The 18,042-nt window shown below is 40.2% G+C and overlaps 1 protein-coding gene across 7 annotated transcripts in view; it reads left to right on the top strand.

The window, feature by feature from the left end:
- Positions 1-7,143: 7,143 nt before the first annotated feature.
- The window catches only part of lama2 (laminin, alpha 2), a 65,955-nt gene continuing 55,056 nt past the window's right edge, over positions 7,144-18,042 (top strand). For 5 of the 7 annotated variants that reach the window (XM_061269994.1, XM_061269993.1, XM_061269996.1 and 2 more), the window contains exon 1: positions 7,145-7,320. In XM_061269994.1, coding sequence (XP_061125978.1) covers positions 7,251-7,320 — 70 coding nt within the window. In that variant the 5' untranslated portion in view covers positions 7,145-7,250. Of the gene's footprint in view, positions 7,321-18,042 lie in introns of all 7 variants that reach the window. The other 2 variants (XM_061269992.1, XM_061269995.1) reach the window with 1 other exon arrangement.

An 18,042-nucleotide genomic window follows, 5' to 3' on the forward strand; every position in this document is an offset into this window, starting at 1 on the left:
AAATGAAAGGGGAAAAACAATAAAGAGGAAAAAAAGAAAGACAATTGTTCGGCTTCACTTCACAAGAAAATGTGCTGGTTTAATTAACATGTTCTTAGTCAAGGTTTTAGAAGAAAACAACAGGAAAGCAATTTAAAATAAACGTAACATGTTTTTAAGAGGAGTTACAACAATAATACAACAACACGGATTTAACTGGCCATATAGGCTGCCTTAAACATCTGGAGGTAGCTTACAGTTGACCTCACGCTATAATGTCATGTAAACAGCCTTTTTTTAATCTTACAAATAACACACATGGTCATTTGTCATGTAGCTGTTTTGGCAACAAGTCAGGAGGGACCATTGTGGAAACTGTACGCTCGAGTTGGATGTGAGTGACTACCCCCACCGTCTCTTCACTTGATCATGCAATATTACCTCTTTAATAGATAAAGTCCAAAAGTGCTGAGCTGTACTTTTCCCGCCGCTAAACCAGACCATCTATCTCAGTAAGCGTGGAAGCGGCTATTTTTGCAGGAAATTACCATTGAGCCTTTACTTTCCTACCAAATGATCACATTAGCCTTTGTGCACTGCCATTTCCACGCTAGCCTTTTTAATTGTTAATAAAATAGTTGGAATCATTAGTGAGATGATTTAAGATCTCCTCTGGGGGTGTTAAGACTTCATGGGAGACATTCACTCCTGAATGTCTTGAAGCTGAGATGATGGTTACAACTAGGACTGCATAATTTTCTCTAATTTTATGGAATTTATAATGTGATACATACATACATACATACAGTGTTGACCGAGTTAGCAACCAGCTCTAATAGCCACTCGGTGACAGGTTGAAATACCGTATTTTCCGCACTATAAGGCGCACCTTCAATGAATGGCCCATTTTGAAACTTTGTCCATATATAAGATATATACATTTGGCCCGCGGGCCGGACTTTGGACACGCCTGCTGTAGTGGCTCAATATTGGTCCATATATAAGGTGCACCTGATTATAAGGCGCACTGTCGGCTTTTGAGAAAATTTGAGGTTTTTAGGTGCGCCTTATAGTGCGGAAAATACAGTACCTGAAAACACACACACATAAGGATCATCCCGGCTCATGCTAGTGAACCGGATTAAGCTAACAGATGCAGAGAAGCAATATCACTAATGACTCAACCATAATGCACAAATACGCACATCGTCGTGTGTGTGTGAGTAGCCTACATTTACGGTATGTGTGTCAGATGATCTGGGTTTGATGCTATTAAATTTAATCAGCATCTGTCTGTCCACACCACAGCTGCTGAAGCATAGCACTAGTTTTATATTATTATTTTATATTATATGTTAAAGAAAATATATTTTAATTAGTTGTCTTGACTAGAAACAGATATTTAAATATATTGTTTCTTAAATCATTATAAGCCAAGCCTATTTAATTATCATAATGCTCTCATTATGATGCCACGCAATATTGTCATTTTCTTGTTTATATTTGTTTAATCCTGTGGGTTGCCTGGCCACAAATTCATATTTGCTGAGTACTTGCCAACACGGCTCAGATTAAAAAGTAAAATATGGAAATGAATAGAAACCAAATATCTACATTCCGAAGAAATGCAAGGAAGTGTTTGGCTGATGGCAAATTCTGGCAGTGTCACCACGAAGTGGGTTATAGCCAAACGAGTTATGTGGGGAGGCAGAGAGTTGGAAATTGCCGGAGCTGTGGACAGGTTAGATAAAGCTAAGTCTAGCCAAAGATGAGTTAACTTAACCAATGAGTAAGCGCAGACGAGAAAGATATTAATATTTATATCTGACATCTCACCAAAGTGGTTCTACTCATGTACCAACCGAGTAGAAAGCATTAAACCTCTTTGATTTATTTATTTAAAAAATACACGTATATATAAAATTTAAATATCGAGAGGCCTTCATGTAAAAAAATACCACTATAGCAGATAATCCGGACCCACCATTGGATCAATCTTTCAAAGTCCTTATGAAATTTGAACCCGCCGCTCTCGTCTTTATGGTAATGTCACCTCACTTAATGCGGCTGATGTGAAAATGTGGACCAACTTAGTGTCGAAATAAAAAATGGCCACATTAGCCTCCTCCTGACCTTGCCTTGCAACATATTGCATGGACTGACACTATCTCAATTCTCTCTTAACAAGCTGTGTGTTTCTTTTCGCTTGACTCTGATGCAAAACAAAATGGATGCTTTTACCTAATGCTAACACCCTTAAGGTTATCCTCATGACCATTGGATCAGCTTCACTTTTGGAGTCTTGCATGGAGTATGCTTGCACAAACACGCCCACACAAGCAGGGCATCACAAATAATGAGCCTATGGCACTCACAAATTTATACAGTCTCTGTGGGCCAGATGTGTGTATGTGTGTGTGTGTGTTGGATTAACAAAGTTGGCAGTCAGCACAAAGCTTCTTATCCCGCTGGAGTTAATTCACTTAGCACGCTACGTCTCCCTCTACTATCTTTGTCTCCCTCTTCACCTTTCCAACTGTTGCTTTTCCTCACCATCTTCTCATCACCACCGCACTCGTTTTTTGTCTGTTTCGTTCGTTTGCAAGCTACAGGTTTTTTTTCTTCTTTTTTTTTTACATTTTCTGCCTCCGTCAGCTGAATTGGTGTTGGAAAACGTCCCATGCCTGTGGCTGTAAAAGCCCTGTGCTGATAAACGGGGACATTACTAATGAGGCTTCTTTCGGCTTTGAAAGTTGAGTAAAGGTGACTCAATGTGACTGGGGCTTTAATTTTTTTATTATTATTTTTTTTTTAAATGTTTCAACTATTTTTTTTTTTCATAATTCAGTACCACCTTTCAGCTAATTGTGGTTAATGATATACAAAGGTTCAATTCCATTTTCTCTTGATTTACCATTACGCAAAAAATAAATAAAAAATATTAGCAATTATGTTGCGGTGTTATACAGGACTGTCTCAGAAAATTTGAATATCTTGATAAAGTTCTTTATTTCCTGTAATGCGATTAAAAAACATAATTAAATTAATAAAAGGATTGCAATATTTCAGTTGATTTGTCATGAATCCAGAATCTACAACATTTATTTTTTTTTTAATTGGATTACAGAAAATAAAAAACTTTATCACAATATTCTAATTTTCTGAGACAGTCCTGTAGGATATTTTGGCACAAATGGTACTCAAGTAATTTATCGTATTCTTTATCCTCTGTAAAGAACAACAGTTGGATACAAATAGGGTATCTTCGAAAAAGAAAATAAACAAGTTGCCCAACAACATAATTATAGATATTTTTTACCAATTTATTTAAGTTGTACAGCCACTAAATGAAGGTACCACAAAAGGCATCGCTTCATGGTCACTATTTTATTTCTCAGTTATTATGCTTTCCGTATTCCATATTCATGTGTTCTCACTGTGTGGGATGCTGTAATTACTCGAGCAATGCCGTAAACCTCCAGGGACATAGGAGTCAAAGACACTTGTGACAAATGAAGCTGTTTATGATAAAGAAGCAGATGAAGTCAGATATTACACCACGTGAGGTGAATTGGTATGCGGACTGCAGCATTCAATCCATTTTTGACACTTTTGTATTTTTTGTTTTCCGAATTACTTATGCACTTTCCAAAAATCACTGCAATGCTCACCGAACATTTCTTTAGAAAGCAAACGTCTTTGATTACCGCCACAAGGCTTTTCATTGTTTCCATAGCAAAGTCTGGTAGAAAAAGATTTTTTTTTTTTATCTATTAAAGGAGTATCTGCGCACAAAAAGAGAAGGTCTTTTCATTCACATCTTTGTGTTGGCGGAGCAAAATTGGTCGACAACTTTTCCCAAGTTTGACATAGGAAGGAAAAAAAAAAAACAAGGCCGAATTCGAATGAATGTGAGATCGTTTGCGGTGCTGAAAATTTGCATGTGGTATGAAGGTTCCACAGCTAGCTAGCATGACTACCACGGTTCTGGAAAAAAAAACTTTCTGGGTGTATTTTGGGGTTAAATAAATACATTTAAAAAATACAATCAATAAATCATGACACTTTCGCACCAAATAGGTCCACAAAGTGCTTCTTACAAACACACAATATTCACAATATAATGTTCCTCCCGACCCTGAATGCAATAAATGGTATCGAAATCAGATCGAAATAAATTAATATGGCTTTACGGCAAACTGTGTATTATCTAAATTAGTTTAACAACAAAAGCAAAATTCAGCCATACAGCACTTTTCAAAGGGAAGGGATAAATGACATAATTGGCGAGGGCATCAACCATCTTCTAATTAGCGCCTAGAGCAATTAAAATTGTAGTTCAATTATAAACAACCTTTGTGAACTGAAAAAGCCTCGCGCAGATGCATTCTGATTAAGCTGATGATTTGTCTCTTTTCATTTCATATTTGAATAATAAATAGCTCACCTCGGTTAAAGAACTTTAACAATAAAGGTTTCATGACAAATATTTTGAGTTGGATTCCAAATTTGCTTGGGAGTCAATGAACATCACGAAACTGTTTGACTGGAATGCGAGGAATTCACAAAATTAAAAACCAAAGCAGCAGAAGGAACCAAAACATGAAAGCTTGGTGATGCAGCGATGATGACAAAAAGGTGGGAAAGTGGAGAAATTATTAAATATCAGCAGTTTGTTTGAATGAAGACTGAATTTATTGAGAGGATGAATAGATGAAGATATATTTGGCGTCAGGCCCAGGGAGCCCGAGGAAAAATAAGAAGCGCCTTGGCACATCATCAAGTGAGCTGCCGTGGAGGTGCGAGTTAGGAGGCGAAAAACCCAACGAAGGACAGGCCCGACCTTTTTGGCTGCGGGAGGCCGAAGAAGGATGATGGAGAGATCAGAGGAGACGGCGAGCTGCTTCGATGGAGCGTCAGTGTTTTGGATGTTGGAACATGGCGACGTGTAGCCTCGCCGTGAGAGCGGCGGAAGCACATCACAAGGCAGACATGCACACACCCACGTCGCACTTTGATGTGGGGAAAAACGGGATGCTCGGGATGAAAGCGGCTCGGGAGGAATGCGGCGCTCAAGTACGCGATGACCCCCTGCCTTAGCCAGCGCCAAGCGCCATCCGACGTCCCACCCTCCCTCTGTCACTTCTACTTTCTCTCTGTGGTCCTGCCAGTTAATTCCTAATTGACTACTCTGACAATTTCAATCGCAGCAAGCCTCGGCGAGCGGGCAATGAAAACCCGCCGATCCGAGGCGGTCTTTTCAACTCCAGCCAGTGAGGCCTCGTAATGTTGAGCACTATTTTCCAATTCTTTATATTTTTAACGAAATATCGTCTGTAAACTTCCCTAGAGGATGTATTCAAATATCGCCCGATCAGCACCTGAACGATCATTTCAGCATATGCTCCATGCAACCCCGAAAAAGTGATTCCCATGCCAGATGGGAATTAATCGGCACAAGCAGGAACAGACCGGTTTTACTTTTAATTAACTGGAGGCAATTTTTTCACGTTATATCCTTGAACGCTAAACAGGGAAAAAAATAGCAGAATTTTGTTAGTTGAAAACAAATTTGAACTTTTATAACAATAATTCCACCTAAAATGTATTTAGGGTTCATTAGGATCACTTTAAATTGTTGCACTGACTAAACATGACTTGGAATCTGATTGGTTTATTTTCAACACTTCAGTTATGAGAGGGTGTGCACACTTATGCAAACACATGATATCACCTGATATGACATTCTAGGAGGATGGATGGATGGATGGATGGATGGATGGATGGATGGATGGATGGATGGATGGATGGATGGTATTCACTTATATGGATTTTTGTGTTCGACGTTTTGTTTATATATCTAATGTGGATTCAATCCAGATTCGATCAACCTAATTCAGCATGAAGCAGCACTCCAGCGAACGGCCCCACAAGCAAAGTGAGTTTATTTAATTACCACAGGTCTGTGTGTCTTATCTGCGCTGGACAAACGGTTGGGTTAAGTCATTAACAAGCAGTTGGAATTCAAACCGACTTTTATCCTATCCTCAAGATGGCTGCCTTAAGAGCTTGAGAAAGATTATGAATTTTTTTTGGCAACAATTTGCCCTCCTCAATAAAAACTTTATGACGCTGGCATCCAGTGAGTTATATTGGCAGCGATAAAGCAGCACGGGGAAATTCATATTTTCTGTTTAATGGCAGATAAAACTGTTGTTCTTTTTTTTCCATCTGAGGTCATCCGTCAGCCCTTCAACAAATAGAGTCATACTTTTAATGTGCTCCATTTATGGGACTCACTAAATCCTCAATTACAGCATTTTAATATGCCGTGTGTGTTTTACTTAACCTGCTGTTTTATTGTGACCTTTGACCCAGAGCGAATGAATAACCAATCTAAAAGGGATTTTTCAATTCATGTATAGTCAATGTATAGAAGAATAAATAAAAAGCTGCAATATATATTTTCCGGGCAAGGAGAAAAGAAGAGACTGGTCGCCAGCCAATTGCAGGACACTAATAAAAAAAATAATAGACGTCCATCAGTTCAGCCTCGGTTTCCTGCCGTGTGTTTGTTTCCGAGTCCGAGGGTCACAGTTCCATCACCGCAGTCACTCAGCGGAAGAACACTTCAACATGAGTGCAGCAATTGAGCACGCCTCCAAATTCACAGCATAATAAGCTATTTGCATTACACGGAGCACAAGGATGCAATCCAGTCGGCGCTTTATTTGATTAGAAGTAGGGCCCGGCGTACACGGCGCCGCATTGTTCGCTCATATTTAAACACAATTGGAGCAGATGAAATGCGCCGCACGCCAAATGCCTTTTCAATGCTGCAAAGTGCTTGGCGCTGAAATAGAAGTCATTTGTGGTTTGTATTTGTATATTTGCCAGGAAAAGATCTCTTTGTTGCTGGCGTGATCCATTTATTGTTCAATTTTCAATCATTGTTATTAATCAAGCGCGGCCTGCAAAAACCTGATGTTTGATTTTACCGAACTCTTCGAAATGTTTATTGGAATGCAAATTTGAATGACTTGAGTCAGCGTGTGTTGAGTGTTGCAGGGCAGCAGGAGGAGCCCCAAAACAGTTGTCAAGTTGGACCCAAACTTCTGCTTTCTTCATAGGACAACATCCCCACATGTTCCATTCAGACCTAGAGAAGAAGGAGGAGAGAAAGGAAGAAGAGGAGGAGGAGTGTAAAGTTTGCTTCAACTCTTTGCTTGCACCACGCCGGCTTCTCCCAAAAAACCTCAGGCGGGACAAACATGACGCGGCTCGGGCTGCTGGGGCTCCTCGCCGCGTTGCTATGGCAATGTGGCCACGCGCAGCAAAGAGGTGAGCGTCTACTTGTCTGTCTATACGTCGCTATGCAAGAGCGCACGTCACGTTAGATTTTGGTTTAATGAGCTAATTAGTCAGTAGCAACCTTCTGAAGAAACACAAGCATCTCGGCGTATCTCATTAAGATATATTTTTTTATATCATTTGAATGGAGAATCACATCCAATTAGCCACTGAGCATGTTTCTCTTCATTCTATACACGCAACTTAAAACCAATCAGAAATACACATTTTAATTTGACTTTGAATTATTCGACACGGTAAAGCCAATTAACAAATCAATCAAACACTTGTTTATATATCACAATTATATCATATATATTATATGTAAAAGTACGAAATGAGATTTATATTTCAGGATGGTTACATCGAAGGAGGTTTGAAATTCACTTTGATCATCCATGCTAGTGTCATTGAATGTTCCTCTTAATACTATTAGCAATGAAAATATTAATTAGAAGTTATCTTCAAAGCAATTACAGATGTGTTTATCAGATTATGTTAATGCAAATTCAACTAAGGTGTGCTGAACGACTTGTGAGCTCCCCGAGGCATCGTTGAGAGTGTGATGTGAATCCAGTGTTTCTCTCTCTCTCTCTCTCTCTCTTTTTTTTTTTTTTTTTACTCTTCAGGCCATTAGAGAAATCAATATTTTCATGAGATGGATCCATCTCAATGTTGTGTTGCTGAAACATGTTGATCGTGCCTTTGCTTTGTTAATGTGAAAGCTGCCACGCTTAGTTGGATGGGTTTGATAGAAGAAGCCTCCACTGGGAAATCTCTCAACTTTCTCAACTCGGAAAGCCAAACTTACTGGAAGTAATTGATGGTTTCTCAAAAATAAATGAAGGGGGAAAAAAAAATATGATTAGTGGAAGGCCCCACTTAAGCATTTGAAAGTAGTCCACATGCATTTTCCGATGTATCATTGTTTGTGTGTATATTTAATTTAGCGTTTTCCTTTCGGGCCTGTGCCCACAAAAAAAAACCTGCACATGCTCTGCAGAACAAAATCTTTGTTTTGTTTTTTTTGTGTGCGCATGCACACTCCCTGCTTTGTTGTCAGAGCCACACTGATAATGCTAAGGAGAAAATCAATAGTTAATTCTTCCAGGGACACAATAGCTTGCTCTGCCCACCTCGGCTTTGCTTTCGTGAAAGGAAAGATAGAAGGCGGGCACGAGTTGATGAATTAGTAAGTGCGTGTGTGTGTTTGTGTGTTGATAGTGGCGCCTGCAACATTTCTGTTTACCAATACAACATATCTACGTGTACAATTTAAGGCCAGACATTTTAAACATACCGTATTTTCCGCACTATAAGGCGCACCGGATTATAAAGCGCCGGACTTTGGACACGCCTGCTATAGTGGTTCAATATTGGTCCATATATAAGGCGCACCTGATTATAAGGCGGCTTTTGAGAAAATTGGAGGTTTTTAGGTGCGCCTTATAGTGTGGAAAATACGGTAACTGCAATCCCTGTATTTTTTTCATATTATTTCAAAAATACATCCAAATATAGGCCTTGATGTGCTTTCGATGCACTCACGGGAAAAATGAGCATCTTGTTGTCTTGTTCCTCTTCACCTGTTTGAATGTGAAGTGTGTGGGTAGCTCAACCTATAGCCCTCATCTTCCAAACACTTGAGGGCTATTTAAATACGAGGACTCTCTGATGACTCTTGTTTGCAAATCAACGAGGTTTTTAGTTTGACTCATTTTCAGACACCTCCATATAGTTACGCATTGAAAAAAAAAAAAAAAAAAGTGGTAACTTTCGTGATTCGCTAGTTTGACCTTGTGGTTAGCCTGACACAGATGTACGCCCACTGACCCTTACAGGCCTGCAGCTGCAAAGAGTTTACCCCCCCTCCCCGTTCTTGCTCCTTCTCTGGATGTTGTTTTCCCCTCTCTGATCTGTCCACATGCTTATATTTTGCCAAGAAAGCTTCCTGGGGTAACACATGGTGTCAATAATGACCCCCCCTCCTACACACACATGCATCCCCTCCTCCGCTGCATCCTCTCATGCTTACTACTTTCTCCAGCCGTTCCTCAGACTCCTCGTTGGTGTATCCTTTCACTGACAAATAACATTTGTACATGCTTTCTGAAATCCGGATGGACTATAAGTTGATATTTAAAAAGAAAACATCAAACATGTTTCCCTGATGGATTCAGGTACCATTTTCACATTTCCACCCATCAAAAGCTTTCTGCACTTTTGTGTTGTACCATTTCATCATTTCACCCGTCTTTACTGCTCGCTCGCCCCCTCCCCTTCCCTCCACTACACTACTCATCTCTTTCTCCACCTCCTCAGCAGCCTCCCTTTCATCTTGGAGTTAGAGCGTGGCTCACAACCTCTGCAGCCATAGCCTAGATCTATGTTTGGCCTCACTTTATTTGTCTCCCCTGCTCGTAGTTTGGTGCTGGTTGGTTCAACACAGCAGTTGGCTAAGCCATTCACTGATAGTCAAGTGAATAATAACAAAAAATGACCAGATTCACTTCAGCTCTTTGGCTTTTTTTTTTGCTCACCTCTGTCAATTTCAAAGGTGGCTGTTTTATGTTGGAAGTATGGACTCATCTGGTTTTTAGTAGACCGCTGGTTATGCTCAACACATGCTCACAGCATGTATTGGTATCATGGGAGGCGATTCCCAGCCAAAGGTTTGTTGTTGCGTCTGTTGGTTTGGTGTGTGGTCATGCTGTGATGATTTTTTTTTTTTTTGGTCCCGACCTTCAATATTAAGTTGAACTCTAACCTCTCACACTCCTGATCTTCGACCCTTTTGAATTGCCTCATGTTATAATAACCTTACCCTGCTGCGTGGTCCTAGCTCTAAAGACCTGATCTCCTCTAGAAGTAAAAACAAAGTTTGACTCGATCGATGTGTTTTACAAGCGTGTTGCAAGTTTGTATATAAATGACTTACCACCTTTCCAAAGCTCATAAAATAGAAAATGAATTAACCTCTAAGAAAATCTGCCACTTGCGACCTCATCTGTCCATTACACTCATACATATTTTTTTTAATTGGATACCGTATTTTCCGCACTATAAGGCGCACCTAAAAACCTGCAATTTTCTCAAAAGCTGACAGTGCGCCTTATAATCAGGTGTGCCTTATATATGGACAAAGTTTTAAAATGGGCCATTCATTGAAGGTGCGCCTTATAATCCGGTGCGCCTTATAGTGCGGAAAATACGGCACTTTCAATTAAAAAGAAATTAAAAAATCACTCAAATTGTTTGAAAAGTGAATCACTGAATCAAAGACTCCTGATATCTGTATTTGCTGGTAGATATGTATGCAGTGCACATCGACACTTTGCAACTAACCTTCTAGGTAGCATTGAATTCAAGCACACACACACACACACACACACACACACACACACACACGCACGCGGCAAAATAGAAAGCAAACAGAAAAGCCATTATTTTCTTGCTGAATGTTTGTGTGATTCCGCTGATAAAGCTTCAGATAGAATAAGAGTCTATCAGAACAGCCTGGTTGGTTAGAAGGCATTTATAAACCGGTTGCCTATGTGTGTGTTTGTGTGCACCCACACAGCTAAGGAAATACTGCGAGAAGTGGAGCTAAGGTGGCAGAAAAAAAAGAAAAAGTTTCTGCATACATTTTCTATTATTCCTGTGGCTTTTCTCACTGATGCTGTGTGTACACAGAGAGAGGGAGAGGTCTGTATTCAGAATTTCACATTTCCATTAGCTTTTTCTATTTCCATTATTGTGGTCCAAGGTAAACCCGCAGAGAGGCCAATGCAGAGCAAATGCTCGCGTTTGACAAAAAGATGAAAAACGTGTGTGTGTGTGTGTGTCGGAACACTAATAGACTGGCTGCATGTGGGAATTAGGTGCAAGGTTATGAGTTACTAGTCCGCAATGTCACTTTGCTGTTGAGGACACAATAAGTCTATTTGGCTTGGTCGTAATATGTTGCTTTATTAATTATTATCTGCACGACCTTAAGGAGAAAAAGTCCAGAGTCAGCGGTGAAGACTTGTATAGCTAAAAAACTAGCGAGCTAAGACAGGCTTTAATATCAGTGAGTTATTTGGATGTTTCTCTTCTTGCTGACCTTGTTCGGACGTGCCGAGGATAGCCGACCCAAGCGTTTAGACGGTGGGTGGTCCGTCAGCACATTTATTCTCAGAGAAACCCACTGCTCGGTTAAAGACGTTCATTGTTTGTGGGGGACGCCTTGAATAAAAGCTTTTTTTGTCTTGGTTGTATTAGCTGAGCTCATTCTGTTGAAAACTAAAGCCCCAAAAAACACATTCTAAGGGGATCTTGCATCTTACCTGCCAATGTTATGCACAGCAGACATTAATGATCCAACAACAGATCTCCAAAAAGCTCCGACTTATCTCGGTTTGCGGATGCTTTAGTGAGCAAATAACACCTGACCCTCTGGGAAATATCTTTGGGGGTATACTGTGATCTTCAAATTAAGTTCCGCACACCCAGGTATTATAACAATACTGCTACGACCTTAATGTCAGCATTATCCTCTGTACGAGAACTTTTTGTCTGGTGAAATGACCCGCTGAACATTTTCCCACAGTAGACTTTGGCCAATGCAGATTTGAACGGAAACATATATCAGGGTCTTGCGTAAGCTAATGAAAATAATGTCACGGGGAAAGTGCGCGGTAATCACGGCTGAAGGCGGATCAAGAAAATATTGTGTTAGCTGGTCAGTGTATTTTGTACATTTCATCACTATTTCACAACAAACGTGTCATCATCGTATCTCCACAGCGATAAAACCATGTTGTACTATTTTCTTTTTGTGCTGCTGGGCACATGTCCATGCGTAAAGCATTTCTCATATTGGAAATTCCTTCCAGGGACTGAGACTGTATGACTTCACAACGCAAAGTGTCGGGGATTCAGATTTCATCCACTTGCTCACCCCGAATAATCTCTCCTGTTTATTCACGTTCAACTTTTTCATTTTCTCAATTCCATCATCGAACGATCGCGTTTCACGATTGACCCATTTCTTCTATTTTGATTGATTCACTTGTGTCTTTTTCTTTTGACCCTCCATCTGCTCTCCCCCTTTTTTTTTTCTCTTTCTCTCACTCCTGCCCATAGGGCCTCATTCATAACCTGTACCCATTACCCACCAAGCTATTAGGTTTTGCTAACAGTGATATCCATTGGGTGAAAATCAATGTCTATCCAGGGAGCAGTTTGTCCGTAGTGCCACTGTAATGAATGCTATGCGCTCCGCTACACGAGCGTGGAAACACACTTTTCTTTCACACACATACGCGCGAGTCGTGTTCTCGTCTTGTTTTAACTTTGTATGAAATAGTGAGTTGACCAAAAAAAAAATTGCAAAACCCCAAAGAAAACTCAACCGCACTAACAACGTAATCAATTCCATCGGGCCAAACCCAATCAGACCAGCTATTAGCAGAAGTCATCAGCGAGGCCCAAAATCAGTGAGTCAGCATCCTGGAGTTCAGCTCTGCCCTGATCAATAGTCATCTTTTAATACTGCGTGAGAGCCCAGAATTAAAAGCATTGAACACAGACATCACTTGAACTGATTGTTTTAATCGTTTTCACTTGAAAGTCATTTGGGATAAGGAGGATATTATTTCCATTATAGCCACAATGACCTAAATTGACCTACTTTGGGTTCTATAGTACCGTATTTTCCGCACTATAAGGCGCACCGGATTATAAGGCGCACCTTCAATGAATGGCCCATTTTAAAACTTTGTCCATATAGAAGATATATACATTTGGCCCGCGGGCCGGACTTTAGACACGCCTACTGTAGTGGCTCAATATTGGTCCATATATAAGGCGCACCTGATTATAAGGCGGCTTTTGAGAAAATTGGAGGTTTTTAGGTGCGCCTTATAGTGCGGAAAATACGGTAATTCTGGTGTACCAGGACACATCACCTGTTTCGTTAGCCTGGGTTGTGATCATCTGAACCGCAAATTACCATAATTTCCAGACTTTTCGGCAGACGCGGTCACAAGCGTGTGAATGTTTCACTGCGGCCGGATGTCCAAACCCTGTTTTTGATTAACATCTGTCTTTTTATTCATTCTGGCTTGCAACAATTGTAGCTCATGCTCACGTCGTTGGCTGACATCTGTTAACAGGCTGTGAAGTGCTTCACTTAGAGTGGGGAGGACAGTACAAAAATGTAAGATTAGTTAAAAAAAAAAAAGAAAATGAGAAAGGACTCCGAAAAATAAAAGAGACATGAGAGCTGAAAAGATTTAAGTGAATGCTATTAAGGTTTGTTGCCTGTTTTGTTTTGTTCAATCTCCTCTGTAACTCCTTCTTTTGCAAAACTCATGCACATCCATCTGGATTTCCAATTACCCAGAATCCCTTGTGGACCCCACTGGCCTCATCCAGAAAATGATGTTATTTCCTGGCCTGTCAAGACTAAATGTACTAAGTCCGTAAGAGCATGTGCACACTCATCTACAAAAGAAAAACGGAAACAGAATACTGACATTGTTAAGCTACAAGTCATCCCGTACTTGCTGTCTTTTTTTTTTTTTTTCCATGCATTGTAAATTTGTTGGGGTACCAATGTGCTCAGCGAAACATTACTGTCAAAGCATTCCGACGACTCTCCCAAAGTCTTTTGAGGTTGCTCCGTGTAAGACCTTGAGATCTTCAAAACTTTTGTCACACCATTAACGTATGCAAACCCCGCCGCCGTCTCGATTTTGTTGTGATCACAAAAGCGTTACGAGCTTGGAGTGCCTCATTGACGACAAGGTCAAAATGCGGATCGCTAAGCCCGACTTTTCAGTCAAAGTCGGAGCAATCGGCACGAGGGCGGTTTTGACTTCTGAGCTAAAGATAAATACCAAAAATCATATTGTCATTCTCGCCTATGCCCGTGTGTATGTCGGGTTATAGCAGTTGTAGCTATGAGAAGATTAGATTCTTCAGCGCTAATAAATCTTGACTAGTCCAGAGACCAAGTTGCTCTCCTGTAAATCTGCTCAATGGCATGTTTTCATTACCAAGCCCAACATATTCCACATATCCCCCCCAGACAGTGTAAATGTGTGTATTTGTTTGTGTGTGTGTGTGTGTGTTGTAGCCTTGGCTGATGATGGGGTGAGTGCAACACAAGGCTAAGCCAGATGAGTTCCTACTTAAATCATACATGTGCATTTCAGAGGTGCTTGGGGATGATTTAACAATGTCCACTGCCTCATCAGGTATGATGAGTGTGTGTGTGTCTGTGCGTGTGTGTGTAGAGGGACTTCTCGTAACACGGCTTGATAGATTTACTACTAGCTGTCCTGAACAGGCTTAAATCACTCCAACCACTTATCCAGGAGTAATTGAAAGATTCTGGCTGGACTTTTTTTTTAAGATCCGACTTTGTATCGTTTCAATGCGGAACAAATTTAGGTGTTTGATTGACTGCCTGTCCAAAATATATTTTTCCAGTTTTGATGTCTGCGTTTGACAATGTTGTTTCTTCTTGTCTGCAATGTGGATTTAATTGCTGAGAGAACCACAGGGCATCAATCCCCTCTTCAGGGAGGGAGGGGGAGAAGCGGGGGGGGGATTACCGTCTTTAACTCGGTGGTTTTCCTGTTTAGTCTGACTTTATGACTGTCTGGGAGAGGACATCATTTGCAAAGATCAACCCCAACACAAATATCCAAACACTAAATTGTGAATGTGTGATTGTTTTTCCTCTGTGTGGGGGAGAAAAAAAATGGATGGAACCTCAGAGGCATTTAACGTAGGTGTATTAAGTAATATCAGATCATTTGATACTTGAATAAATATAACGTTGTTACTGTGGCAGATTTATGATAGTCACAAGGGCTTTGCCGTTGGAGATGTGGTCCCGAGTCTAATTGGAAAAAAGCACGGAAGTGGGTGGGGGGGGGGAAATATTCTGACCTTTCTGATCCGCCCACATGTGCTCTCTGTTTTTTATTTTGTTTGTTTAATAAATAATTCAAGGCAGTATTTCTACAAAGGGTGACTGTTTGCTCGAGGTTTTCATTTCGGAGCTTCATTTCAGACTCGGACCACAGGCCGAGGCAGGAAGTCCGAGTGAGAGGAGGATGTTGACTTAGTTTTTCATTTCTCCTAAAACCTCCTGGAGGTGGGGCGAGAAGTGACCACCAGATGTAGAAGGAAAGACATTTTTATTGCGTAGAAGTTAAAAAGCTATTTTTATTAACACCCCAGATTTGTATCCAAATTGTTCTTTTCGGGAATGTGATGTAATAAATCAGATAACTGCTGCCTGCCACTTTGAAATATGACAACAATAGTTCAGCAAAATAAAGACACAGGTCACGTGATTGTCGGCAGCCTTTCGCATATATTGCGTTTTTATATTTGTTTTCCGTAATAGATTTCCACAAGCATATTTAAGATTTTTTTTTTTTTCATGGAAGTCTTTATTTTTTTTTCCGAGCCTTAGATCATGAGTCTAATCTGATTGCACCCGATATGTTACCACTGTATTTGTCCCTTATTAGACCTCATGAATAAAACATGAAAAGCAAGTTATAAAAAAAATAAAAAATAAAAGCAGCAATGATGCAGAGTATTAATGAGTCCTGCTGTTTTCAGTTGGCTGGAGGGATTTAATGAAGCGACTGGATGGTTTTGTATCACCAAAGCAGCTTGTGAGCCTCAGACAAAATCTGATTTCATGGTTTTTGTCGCATTTTGTCTCCTTGTGATAATTTATGTACATCTGCTGGCTGGGGCCTAATTTCATTCCGATAATTAATATTTGACATCCTGTTTGTCCTATATTTCATAAATTTTAGATCTTTGGTACGCACAATTGTCAGATTCTTTTAAAATGATATTTGGTGGTTATTATTTTCCATCACCTTTTAGTCAACAGTACGGTTGGATTACCAAAGGATATAGAAACGTAAATATATGTCACTGTTATGAATTTGTTGTCGTCACTGATTTCTTTTTCCTAGTCAATATATTAAGACCAAAATTCCGACATATTCAAATTCTCATCCGGGGCATTCCCATGAGAATACACAGAATTGCTGAGGTATGGAAGTTGTTGTTACTTCTCAATTTCCATTTCAGCTCTCATTGAGAGAAGTTCCTCAATCTCATGTAAATGAGACCTTCAGATGTTTGCATTCATCTGGATCCTCTCCCGTCTGGTTAAGTTCTCGTCCAAATGATTCGGACATTTGCATTCTGGCATTGCTCCTTTGAATAATGTCGAGGGTTTGAAGTGTACACGAGAGATTTTCTTATGATATGCAGAGATCAGAGAGGTTAGGTTGTATGTTTGTGCAGATCTCCGTGTGGCTCACTTGTTTGCTTTGTGCATGTCAAAGTTGATTTGATCCATATTTTAGCCGTTTTATGGACACTTACAGGGAAAGTATAACATGGAGTAAAACTTCAGTTCTTAATATGAAAAATAATTCCGATATATTGCGGTCTTGTTATCAATCTGAGTATCTTGAGGTGATTGCAATGTCCTTTCCAAACAGGAAATGAGTTTTGTTCTGCTGCTGTTTCCCAGATAGCGTCTGGTTTGTTGTTTGCGTGAAGTGAAGTCGACTATCTTCTCACTTCGAGTGCGTAAATATTATTGAAAAATCGGCTTTACCGTATAGCGGTTTGCGTGTTATCCCTTTCATCTTTTTTTTTTTTTTTTTTTACTCTCCTAGTTGTGCCTGTCTGAACATTTATCAAGACTGTTTGTTTAGGGGGTGAATAATGCCACAAAAAGCTCGATTAGTTTTCTATTTTTTTTTAAACGGAACGGCTAACTGTGCCCGTCAGTTTTCCGAACTCTATTTGCAGGCTACCATTTTTCATTTTGGGGGTTTATACTTGCACACAACTTTTTCGAAGTAGATGCATTCACATTTTCCGTATACTACGTGCGAATAAAGCGGATTATCGCAGTCTCATCCCTCATCTCTCCCCCAGCCTTGACCCTTTTAAACAACACTATCGTTCTCTGAGAATCCTTCCATCCATCTCGGCATCTTCATCAATCTTTCCATACCCCCACCCAGCCTGGAACGCTCAAGTGCTGGAGGAAGGAGGTGCACAGAGAGATGATCCCGTCTTTCCTAACCTCCTTTTTATTCCATCATGCTTACATCTAGCCCCCAAAACTCAACAATAACACATCCATCACACACACACACACAGTGGGACACACACACAATGAAGACTCATCTTCTCTCATGACAGAAGCAGCAAACATCGTTTCCCTGCACATTGTAATATAGAAACCTTGGGGACATTTTCGGCTTTAATGTAGATTGATCTCCATTACTACTGTCTTGTTTTAGTGACGATATTGATCAAGTTGCCTGGTTGACTATTCTCTAGTCCAGTGTTTCCCAACCTTTATTGAGCCAAGGCGCATATTTTACACGGAGTAACACACGGGCAAATTTCTTTGGTCTTTAGGGCAGCGAGACAAAAACGAAGAACCTGAAGGCAGAAGGATTTGAAATCCGATCCCTGCGTCCATTGTTTTGCTCTCTTTTTATCACCCATGTAACCCGCAACCAAATCGGGATGAGTCATCACCAAGCCATTAAGTATTCGCTAAAATTCCCTGAGGATGTTTTGGCTGGTCTACCAATTTTCCAGGCAATTAAAGTAATTGATGACAAAATGTCTTCTAAGAAGATCTGGAAGGCCCAGTCA

Source organism: Syngnathus typhle, linkage group LG22 (genome assembly GCF_033458585.1).
Source record: "Syngnathus typhle isolate RoL2023-S1 ecotype Sweden linkage group LG22, RoL_Styp_1.0, whole genome shotgun sequence".
Taxonomy (NCBI): domain Eukaryota; kingdom Metazoa; phylum Chordata; class Actinopteri; order Syngnathiformes; family Syngnathidae; genus Syngnathus; species Syngnathus typhle.